The sequence below is a fragment of the Zootermopsis nevadensis genome, unplaced genomic scaffold (genome assembly GCF_977971745.1).
Source record: "Zootermopsis nevadensis isolate Lab colony 2312 unplaced genomic scaffold, Znev_1.0 Znev_ptg000003l, whole genome shotgun sequence".
Classification (NCBI taxonomy): domain Eukaryota; kingdom Metazoa; phylum Arthropoda; class Insecta; order Blattodea; family Termopsidae; genus Zootermopsis; species Zootermopsis nevadensis.
The window spans coordinates 14795987-14808185 of NW_028259135.1; the positions used below are offsets into that span (position 1 = coordinate 14795987).

General features: G+C 40.6%; 1 protein-coding gene across 7 annotated transcripts in view; it reads left to right on the forward strand.

Annotated features, from left to right (window-relative positions):
• Positions 1 to 12199, forward strand: part of ckn (CRK like proto-oncogene, adaptor protein) — a 246261-nt gene that overhangs the window by 168643 nt on the left and 65419 nt on the right. Inside the window, exon 1 of one of the 7 annotated variants that reach the window (XM_087342639.1) lies at positions 8431 to 9552. The exons of 5 other annotated variants lie outside the window; for them this stretch is intronic. In XM_087342639.1, the coding sequence (XP_087198765.1) occupies positions 9123 to 9552 (430 nt within the window). In that variant the 5' untranslated portion in view covers positions 8431 to 9122. Of the gene's footprint in view, positions 1 to 8430; positions 9553 to 12199 lie in introns of those variants that run through there. One more of the 7 variants, XM_087342637.1, reaches the window with a different exon arrangement.

Below are 12199 nucleotides of genomic sequence, written 5' to 3' on the forward strand. Positions count from 1 at the left end.
GATTCAGTTCTGAACAATGCTTTTGTTGGAACGTTAAGTACAACAGCCGTGATAAGAAAATCACGAATTTGCTAAATGAAGTCCCTTGATCAAGAGTGGGCAGTGAGATTTGATGTTCTCACGGTTGTGAAGATTTCGACGTTGGTATTCTTGGTGGTAAAATGTTTGTACTTTTAATAGGTACCAACGTCTCGAAGGAACATACTACCACCATTTTCAGGGATTTCGTAGTGTCATTGCTAATTTGTGGTATTATTGTGCCTTTTAAGAAACATTACAGGAATCATTGTACGGAACGAAATTATACGAACAGGAAACAAATTACATGAATTCAAGCAGATTGTCTCTCAAATTGTATATTTATTTCTCGTTCTCGCGTTAAATACTGCAGTTTCAATACTTTCCCAGGACAAGAGACAATTTTTTGATCGAGACAGGTTTTATTTTATTATTTTTTAGTCACTTTGCATGGTTCCAGTTTGGTATCCAAGACAACACGAGATGAGCAAGGTTGCTTGTTGTTGCTACCTAATACTAAAAGAGCTTCGGCTATCTGAAACTTCTCAAGCTAGAGCTGAAGAAGTGATTCTTCAGTAAAACGAATTCCACGTCAGAAAGGCTGTAATTTATTTTCTTACTTTAGAAAATTCCTCTGGTACAATTTAGGCTCGGCGACAGTTTTATGAACATTCACAGTCCAGCGGTCTAGCTCTCCTTCCCGATATAGTGGTATTTTACCGCCCTGTTTTTCCTGTGACGTTCCTGCCCCCCCCCCCCCCAAACATTGCACAGACAATGTTTTTGGCTACTAGCGCAGAGGCTCGTTGTCCTTTTTTGGCTGGCGCCTAACCAGAGTACCCATTCTCTTTGTCAAGAAAAATGTTGTGTGTGTGTGCGCATGCGCGCGCGATTTTCACGGGTGTTCTTAGCAACGTCTCTCATGAAGCATCGCCCTTGAAGGTCTTCGAAAACTTTTATGGACCGTGCAAGTTCATTATCGTGTTCACAAGATCCCACCTTATCCTAAGCCAGTTGAATCCATTCCACACTTTCAAAACCCATGTATGTAATATTTATTTTTAAACTTTATACCAGTGTCATATGATTCCAAAAACACTGACTTTTCAGTTGAATATTCATTATTAACCAAAGAATGACCCGCTGAAAAGGGATCGGAAGATCTTGATTAAATTTGCTTTTACGTGCTTCAAGGACACGGAATGATTTCACCCCCGCCCCCGCTCGGGTCCTTGACGCGCCGCTCTAAGCCAAGAGTACAGCGTTTCTAGCTTTGCTACTGTGCGAGTTCTGAGCCTGGGCTCTACTGTTCGTGTTGAAACGTTCTACGATTATGCTGTGACCTTGAAGCATGCAAGGTAGTGACGACTGTTATGGTGCTTCATAGACTGCATTGCGAGTAGGTTGTAAATAGTTCGGTTTATGAGAAATATTAACTTTCTGGCATAAGCAACACATAGACCTACAAGAATGTTTGTGCGCTGTATTGCTGAACCGCTTAATTTCGATCTGGTTTTCTGCATTCCTTGTTAAATGACGTCAGTTATAGTTTGCTGAAAGTTTAGTTATTACTGTCTCGAGTGATGTAGTTAGTAGTCACGAGTGGATTCGATGTTAGGACCTTCCTCGTGTAATATGAACAGAAAGCAGATGCTATCTTTTATGCTTAAAATTCAAAGAGCGATCGGTGTATTTACTGATCTGGGCCCGTAACATTCTTCCTTCCTGTTCGTTATGTCGCAACACCACAGTCTATGATCCTTATCCAGAACACATTTTTCACCAAACTTCTTTCAGTGTGAGGTTTGAAGTTCTCTCTGGCAGTGTAGATGTCGATGTTGGTCTTATAGGCAGTAATTCCGTGTGGACTTGTAGGTAGATACCAACGTTTTGGAGGAACATACTACCTCAATCTTCAACCCTCAAGAACTACATCGACACCTGTCTTTCTGAACACGCTGTTGTCTGACTGTGCTCATAAGCTGTTCACAATTCATGAATGCAAATGCTTTTTCCTTACTGCTTTATTTCGTGATATTTGCATGTTCCTTGTTCCAACTGAAAGTGCTCTGGCAATTGTTTCAGAAGAAATGAATCAAATAGATGACTGTACCAAGCTTCGCAGGGAGCTTTTATACACGTGTTATGCACGTGCTTATCTGTTATACTTAGAGTGTGTCGTTATGGCGGCATGTGAAATGTAACGGCATATGAATCATACGGACTAATAGCGAGTAACTGTAGCCTTGTCACGTATAATACTCAGACAAATGTATCTTGGAGTTTCAGCGAATAGCTGTAAAGACTCTTGACCGATTTTAACAAGTCTTTATATATTATACTGTAAAAGTAATTAGAATATTCGCCCTGTACTCTTAACATTTTTCGATTCCGTAAATAATCAGCGAGTTGAACTCGATTTGTTCGTATAAACGCATGCATGTTTTTTATGTAGTGTCTGGTAATGTTGCCCGATTTTAACCAGAGTTATATTGTGTTGAAAGAGTTCAGGAAATCTTCTCAGTATTGCTGAAATTCGTTCAGCGGTTGTCGAGTTGTTCAGTGAAGTTAAAAGACACATATTTGCATCTTCATTCTGAATGCGCCTAAAAATTTGTAACGGGTCGGACTGAACTTTTTTCTCTGTCTATGTATTGGTCACCCCTGTCTTAAGCTTTTGTGACTGCCGTGCCCTTAAAGATTGCACATCCCTCAACGAGTTTTGTGTTCTCGATGTCTGATGTTTTGTGTTTCCTTTGTTACAGGTAAGTGCAACTTTCTCTACGACGACCTTCGTGTTGAAGCCCTCTGTGATGCTGGTTCCATCGTTAAAGGATCGTAGAGCGGTCGGTGAAGTATCGTATTTCTCCAGTGCTGACAAGCAAGAAATTCATATACCATTTGTAACTGACCTAATGACACTGAAACAATTTTACCTTGTTACAGCTCGTATATGCGTACTGTAGTAGTTTACTGATTTAGTAGCTGGATATAGATGTGCAGTCAGAAAGTGAGACACGGTATGCCTCGCCTTCGTGGCATTTTTCTCGCCAGACCTCCTGCACGGGACCGGAACTCGCTCTTACGACTTGTTACGTTCCTGGAGTAAGTTCGTAAAGCGAGCGACCATTTCCCATAAGCGCAGTGTTATACTTGGGGGGTTACGTTCTCGAACGACTGAAGAAAAAGAATATTAACAATTTTATTGCTTGCAACGAAACTTACAACGACAGCATATCAGATAATTACATGAACTATATTAAAACGCATCCTGTAAACAACGTTTTTCTGGATTCTCATGCGCTGAAGCGAATTTTATGATGAGTAATGGAAATATTTCGTTCGGAAGATTTCAGATGAGTGTATCTACGTCCGGTTGACGGTTCGTATGAGCGATTTCGTAAAACGAGGACTGGCTACAGGCCTGCTTCTTTTAAAGCTGATAGCCGTTCTGCGAGTCAGACTTCTCAGATTTCCCCCCCCCCCCACCCCTCTTCGATCGAAACCGGAGGTTCATAACGTTTTCACAAAAACCTGCACCGGAACCTATCCTAAGCCAGTTGTATCCACCCAACCCTCTTACGCCCAGTTTCTTTAATACACATTTCAATGCAGAACTCTCGCATGCACTTCGGCGTTCCCTGCCAAAAAGACTGGAATACGAACTTTTTTTTATCGATGCGCAATGCAGTTGTGATGTCTCGAAATTTCCAAGCTCAGAATTACTCTCCCTTCGACGACTTATAAATTATTTAAACACCGCAGGCAAATTTGTGCTAATTGGGGCCGCATGACGGAGCCACCTTCCGGCCAAGATTTTACTGTAAACTTTAAACAACTGTTTGTACAGTTGATCACTCAGATTTCTCAGTTAATGGTATACTCCCCCCCCCCCCCTCACTTTATAATCAGCAGTAATTTGGCGGTGCCTTCGCCCGCCTCATTTGGTAAGATAAGCAGTTCTCGGACTCCAGACTGGTTCCAGAGGGGGAAGCACTGGTTGCGGTTCTGGGAGAGAAGACAAGGCGTGGGTCTAATGAACTCACATTAGCATCTCCGCAGTTGGTGGGTTTAATTCCTGAAGTCGGTGGCCGACTGCAGCTGTCTGTGTTCATTTGAGTATCAGATTTCTGCTGTAAAGTCTCGAAACTCCATAGATATACAGTCGCATCGGGAGTCGCCCATATCCTTGATTAAATTCAATTTATTCGATTTTATTCATGTGTCTGACAATAACAAAATGAGGCCAATTGCAGCCAGACACTAAAATCAACAGTTCAAGAAAAATAATCTACGTAACATAAAGATGTCGATGGTAATAATGATAATTCAATTCAGTTCTTTATTGTAACTCAGCAGCTACGGGAGCCAATTACAGAGTCAGTACAAGGAGATTAAATAAATGCAAAGAACAGAAGAGAATAAAAGGCTAAAACAGAATATAACTAAACATATATAATCAATTCAAATACTTTCTCGTGTTGAGAAAGTGTCCTCAAAAGCGACACTGCTGGCACTCAGACTAAAATGTTGTATGCATTCTTAATCGCTATAATTAAATTAATTACAAAAATAACATTTTATAGGATGTTGCACAGTTTTAAACTATTAACCATTAACTGTCGTATCTGACTTTCATCGGGTCACACAGATGTCAAGTTTGATGGCAGAAGGGACATCTGTTTTTGCAAAAATTCGTATGAAAATCCGCATGTTCTCACGAGAGACAGTCGAGGGCGTAGAGGAGTACGTTATTATAATTCGTTAATCATTTCTTCTGCTTTTACGTTCATTTCTAAACACTTCCTTACCAATGTTTGCGTTGCCTGTAAACAGATCGATCCTGCTTTAATGTTTAAGGAAGCATGCGCAGTGTGATTCAATATTGAAACGAAATTAATTTAAATATTACTTGTACTGTGAAGGCTCTGAGAGAAATTTCATGTTCTGTAAACAAAGTGATCCCTCTCTTACCCGTAGATCGAGGAGACGAGAAAATAAACAGAAGAAGCTTTTAGTGCGTTTGGCACGAGGTCCTGGAAATGACAATAGTATCTGCCCCACGTGCTGTTCCGTTCTGTTTCTGCAAAGCGTGCTACTTTTTAATTGTCCTGCATACACGGATTCTTCGTTTCGGTTTGTTTCCTTTCCTGCAAAGTGCTTTTCGTTTCCCTTCCTGTGTTTAGAAACACAACCCCTTGGCAAGCGACCAGTATTTTTTGGTTTGTTGTTACAAACTGTAAATTCTCCACTCTTTCGCCATTACTTATTAATTACTTCTGGGCAGTCAACATTTACCCATTGACACTGGCTGCTTTGTCTAGAGCGGGGGAGTTCGTCTAGATAAGTCAGGTTCTGAAATTGGCGTCTGGGGACAAGGCATGATGCCTGTAATTACAAACAATTAATTTTGAAGTTTTGTGGATTTTCTCAACGGGAAAGACAGGAATTCTAGACATTGCATTTGACTGGATTACTGTCATTAGCTTCTGAAGGAGGACTCAGCTCCATGGAGTTTGTTAGTTACTGTAGTTGGCTCGTGCTGTTGCTTGTGAGATTCTAGGCCATCGCTTGTAGGCGTAAGGCTGCTGAGAAGGAAACAGATCATTGACTAAGATCTGTTATAGAATAATAACGCTTCTTGTGGTTTTGACACGCGTATATAGTGGGCTTATGGCATCGCCCATTTCTGAGACAAGTGACTCTTTTAATCTCAAATCTTAGGGCGTAGTGTCCATTACAGCCAGCAGTAAACCTCAAGAACGGATGCACTCCAATAAAGCCAGGATATTTTACAAACGTTCCTTTGACATTTTGTTCATCGCGCTAACCTTAATATTAATTTATGACACTGGAGAGAGTTGAATTTATTCTTTGGCGTTTGTTAAGCGTTGTTGCAATTGTGTATGTCACGTTTATGAGGTTGGGAGTTCGGTGAATCCCAGAAAAATGTCGGCTAAGCCAGGTTAAGAGGGAGAGTCCGATGTATTAGCGGTGTTGAACATCCGGGTTCCGCTACCACAGTGTTAGTTAAACATTTCTATTGTAGGACTCGAATACAAAAGGCAATGCATCAGTGTTTGTGAACCATGGTTTGCTCCGTGGACAAGGTCTCTGATAACACAATATTAGTGCGCATGTACATACAATGTCCATGCACGGCGTTGACATGAAATAATGACAGAAACTGTTTCGTTGGGCTTATGTGATATTAATTCAGGCTGCAAAACGCACGGTCGGACCGTTCACATGGAACAAATGAGTGACCCTCCAGCTAAATGAAAAACAAAAGTTACCGGTATAATTCGTTCGGGTTTTTGGAAATAACAAAACCTACGTAATTTTCCGCGTTCCCAATCAACAGTGATTGTTTTATTATAAAATATCGGTGTTGTGTAGTTAGAAAAAATGGATTATTTGTTTACTAATGTTTGTTATTGTTTCTGATTTCATAAATCCGTATTGGTCCTGCGGATGTTCTGAATGTTTGTACGAAGCTTGATTGTTAGTGTAGTTACTATTTAACGATGTTGTTTCAACTACAGAATTATTAACAGACGAGGATTTAGAAGGTGACCGCACTAGCGTACGTCAGCGTACTGTCCGGACATCTTTTTAGAGGAACTGAGGAAAAGACGATAAATCTCAGGATAACCCTTCCCACGTTTCGCTGTAACGTATCACTTCCATCTTCAGGGATTTAGAAAAATTGTTAATATTGGAGTGGGAAGGTAAGTAAATGAAGGTCCACAAACAAAAACGTTTCAGCTACTTATTTTTACACGATGATTAGATGTTCTTCACGCTTTGGCGTGAGCGAGGAACACCTTTTGGGCCCGATCACGTCTGCCTGTTGCGTTTCGCTGGAGAACTTGCATGACCAAGGTGACTTTTACGCGATAATGGGAAATTGAGGTCAATGTTGGAACACGTTTATCAGCGATAACGTGTGATCACATTAATGCAAGAATGTTCTGCGTGAAGAACACCTCTGGAACGTTTGTGAACTCCAAAGAGTACACCCTCCCAATCTTAATACCTTTATATGTAAACATTGTTTAATTTTAACCGTCTAATCACAATAAAATATTTTATTAAATATTAAAATATTATTACTACAATTAACATTTAATATTTAAAATATATTAAAATATATTAAAATATATTAAAATGATGCTCTTTCTATCGAAATGTTCGATTTACAATTAGAGCATCACGAAACAACATTGAATGTGATAACAAAGTACAATTGATCTAGAAGAGGATAACTGATATTTAATGGACATCTGACGAAGGATTGCATTTAGAATATTACATTTGAATTTATATCGATTAATATACACCTGAAGATGGTTCATTGAAAACCGAAACATGTCGTGAAAAAGATGATGCTCTAATTGTAAATCGAACATTTCGATAGAAAGAGCATCATTTTAATATATTTTAATATATTTTAAATATTAAATGTTAATTGTAGTAATAATATTTTAATATTTAATAAAATATTTTATTGTGATTAGACGGTTAGAATTAAACAATTATAATCATCACAATATGACGCAACAATATCATCTCATGTAAACCTTGTTAACTTTAGCCTATGATATTGTAAGAGACTGGAGAAAACGTAGAAAAATTTGCTTTTGAGAACAGGGGGTGGATCTTAAATAGGTAGGATATGAGGATCTGGATTCTGTTCTTGTGATTCGGGACAGGGGTTCTTGTGAACACGATAATGGCTCTTCGGGTTTTTTTTTTATAAAAGTCTGGGACTTGTCAATCTGTACTTTTTAACAGCTGCTGTGCTCCTCGGATTTACTGAAGGATACGGAACGGACAGTTTTCATTCTCCGTACGGTACGTTTCATCGAAACTGACGCTTTCCAATGGTTAAGGCCCAATATGCCATATTTTCATAAAGTTGACAAAAGATTGCATCCTGGAGGTAATAGAGGAATTTCGGTCACGTGATAGCAGACCTATTTCTTACTTTTTAAACTGGCATGTAAACAGAGCAAAGGGTGTGTCCTGAACGACTCACCCTTCCCGTAAATCATTTCTCTATAAAATATTAATGCTTTTCCCAGGTTAGGTTGGAAGAAAATATAGTTAATGATAGTGAGGTTAGAGTAGAGGGGGCTACGCCCTCGTGTTTGTCATGACGACCAAGAGTGAGAGTGGGGGGGGCGTGGTGAACCCCGGCCGTCACGTGATGCTGGCAAACTGCGGCACACTCACCCCACTGCTCCCTCATCCTGGCACCAGACTCTCCGGGTACGTTCAAGTTTAGTCCTACTTGGATAGGCGGGTAAAGCTGAAACTTCTGTGCTTTCTGGTCGCGTAAACTCGTATCCCCACTCCTTTGTCGTGGTTGGCTAAATGGATTATCACACGTGGGCTGTTTAAATGTCTTCTCGCAGTGAGCAACACTGCACACGGATTGTGTTGGCAGTCAACGAGGCCTTGTTACGAGTTGTATGTCATTAGTCAGATGGCCAGTGTTGAGGAATGTGCTGAGAGTTGGTGCTAGTTGTCAGCGACAGTCGTTCGTTCACTTGCTGTTTCGTAGTGAGCAAAAGTACACGGTGTTTGTTGACTGAATCAAGACATTAGCGAACGTTTGTATCTCGTATTTTAATCGGATGAATGACTGTGGGGTTTTAATTTTTAATTGCGATTTGGTATCAGGAATTTTAAACCTGTTAGTACGTAATAAATTGTTTGCTCATATCTGCGTTGTATAATTAATAAGTTCGTTGTTTTAATTCGTGGTTTAAGGATTCTTTGATTCATAGTGAATTAACTGACTTGAATATCAACGTTTAGTTTTTTTTATAATTAACCAACACATAGAAGAATGAACCAGCATCAGCGAATTTTTAATCTTCTGTCAACTGTTTGTGCGTGTTGAAATTGTGAAATCAAGGTAAAATATGAAAGAAGTCATTTCTACGGTTGATATTTTCCAAGAAGACATATTTAATCTGCAAGGACACTAGGGTTTCGCTGTTATGTTACGTATAAACTAAGCATCTTGTGTAAATAACGCGAGAGTTTGTTGACTTCTGTAATTACAAAGGTAGCGAGCGATCTGTCCTGAAGTAATGGCCACGTGTTTTGGACCACCGCCATTACCTCCGAAGAGGACGTCCAGCGAGGCACGTCGACAGTCGTTAAACAGAAAGAACAGAAGCATGACGTCAACGTATCGTAGTTTCAGGGATCCGTCTGAAGAGGATGAGATTATTGTAGTTGCCTCTGAAGACCTGGAAGTGGCGTCAATTACAGGTAGAACTTATTCCAAGCAATATTCGTTTAGTTCGATGACCAACTCGTTAAGTAGGAAAAGCAGTACAGCCACTTCGATGGTGCCTTTGTCTCTGCTGAGTAGGAGTCACTCTGATGGCAACTTGGCGAACTGCGCTCGACAAGGAAGATCAGCGTCTTCCGGTTTTGGGAACTTTAACTCGGCTTCGGGGACACTGAATAGATGTCTTCGTGCCTTGGGGAGCAGCTGGAAGAATCTTCTTCAATGTGAGTGCTGTAGTTTCTATGTTCATTGTGACAAAGCACCAGGTCCCTTTTTGTAGAAAGTACAGCAATTTTATGGCATGGGACAACTTTAACTTTGCCTTCTTGGTGGTGGTGACGACTAACCCCATGGAGCAGAGTCCTTCTTTGGAAGTCAATAGTAAACTCAGCTAGTCAAGAAATTTCCTTTCATTGAACGCGAAGGTTCATTGCCGTGTTTGCCTGTCCTTATCCTGAGCCAAATTAATGATACATTTTAATAATATCCTCTCTTCTATGGCTGGGTTATGTGGTAATGCACTGAGTTGTCTGGCTCCCGTAAGACCAGTACCTCCTACGTCTGCCTAAACCAGTGCTACCTGAACACTCGTCCAACCAACTGTCATGACCTAGTTTCTTTCTCAATGTAGAACGTATGAAGAATTAGTAGATACATACCATTAAATATGTACCAAACTAAGATCTAAGTTCACTGGAGGAGGTGGGGACAGGATAATTTTTGGAGCTGATAATCGTTCAGCCTATCATACCTTGTGTGAAACCTGTAGGTTTCTTGCCACGTTTACAAGAGCCCGCCTCCGGACTATATCCTGGGCAATTGGAATCCGGCTTGCAGTCTCCCATTAAAATGTGGACGATTTAAAAATATATTTGTTTAATATTTAGCGAAATACAAAGAAAAGGAATGATACCTCAACGCGGTGCTGTTGTGTACTGCTAATTAGCTTTATTTCTGTCTCTAGTTGGCATCATTTACTTATGTATGAACACAAGGAGGAGTATAACTTCAACGTCCATCGTTAAGTTATGTACAGTATTAGAAGGAAATTGTAAACACCAGAGCCATTCTCTTACTGACGCCTAAGGCGAGTATATCTATCATTACGATGGAATCGTTTGTCTAATTGTAAACGCAGAATGGAGGTTTATTGGACGAGCCTCGTATTTATACTCTTTCCCTGTCACAAACCGCCTAGAGGTGGGCAAAAACAGAATATTTGTGTTCGTTTTTATCCGTTACGCCCAGGACTAGGTTGTATGACGCTGCATGGGGCAGTCCTCCTTGAGAAGCTGATGGTCACTCACGGCGTTACAATCCAGGAGACAGCCATCTCTGTTTATGTGTTCCGAAATCCTCGCAGACATATTCTTCCCTCAAAATAATTTCTGCGATTTTAAGATCTGGGTTTGGTTCAGGACTAAGCAGGCCCATCTGGCAGCAGCCCTTCCTAGTTTCTCCTGCTAAACTTTGAATACATTAAGTTACTCCCACCCTTGCCGCCTACTTCGCCAATATTCCAAGAATATGATTCTTCTGAAGGTCGTCAGGCGAATGGACCGCCTCGCGTTGAAAGTGGGATTCAAGGAGATACAGTAATCATTTACTCATCATTTCGCTGAACTAGAAAGTCGATACGAAGGAGTTTGATTTTTCTGTTATAGACGGTAGACTAATAGAACAGGCCATTGGTTTTATTGAAACGAATTTGCAACATATAGCGAGAAAATATCAGGCAGCCCAAGTACAGTCTAAGAGAACGGATAGTTCATAACCACGTTAGCATAGAGAAACTGGCATTGGTCACGTGTTCACAATTTTTTTGGAGCCTATGAACTGGCCACCGACGTTGTGGCAGCAACAATTTCTACAATATTCGGACTATTACGTTCATCTTGCAAAACTCTTATTATATAGAATAAATACCTTATACATTACAACAGTAGTAGAACACATTTGAAAATTTCGAACCCACGATGATAGATCCCAGAGTGCGAAAGAATAAATGATTTTTTTTTTCTTCTGGAAGTGACAATAATGACGTTTTCATGGCGTCGTGAGGTTGGATTGCCATCTTCCGGGTCGTGAGATTATGTTTTCTTGTGGGTGATTACTGATCGTCTCCACGAAGAGAGAGTAGCAGTGTTGTGTCCCACTCCATGAAGACGTTTCGGGGTGAAAACTCTAGGCATCTTAAAACCCTTATATTAGATGAAGGTCGGTTCGCGGCTAAAGCTGGATCCAGTAGGGAGGGACGAGAACAGTTTCTACCGCAGCAGAGTCTTCCAAACCATGGCCGGTCGGTCACTTTGCTAACTGGCTTCACACAAGACCACAGTCTGTTCTAAACGCTGGACGGATTATACACGGGCCCCCTGTTTTCAACAGCGACAATTTCTTTTGTATTCTTGTAGCCTTTTCATACAATGACAGGTAGAAATTCTTTACTTCACAGTGATTTTTCATGTACCTGTTTCAGTATCCCTAACCTTGGTTCAAAACATTTTCCCAAATGTTGTACCTTGTAAAAGGGCAGTGTGCTATTTAAGAGACATCTGACTTGCCAATCTGATAGCTGCTGGCTGTCCTTGATGGTGTTTAGTTCTATGAGTATTGCAGCTGTTTCGTACAGAATAAGCCATTTTATGCATATTTGAAGATGACTGTCTTATGGGATGTTAATGACTGCCATCTTGGATGCTGCACCGCGTAGTCTGGTATAAGTTTGTGTTTTAGGAGTGCTCAGTGCCTCCATTATCAGGTGGATGAGTGACGGTCGCCTTGGTGATGGAGGCAACAAGCATCCCTGAGAAGTCGGCGAACTTCCACAAGACCACACGGCTCATCGTCCATTAATTCATACTCGTCGCC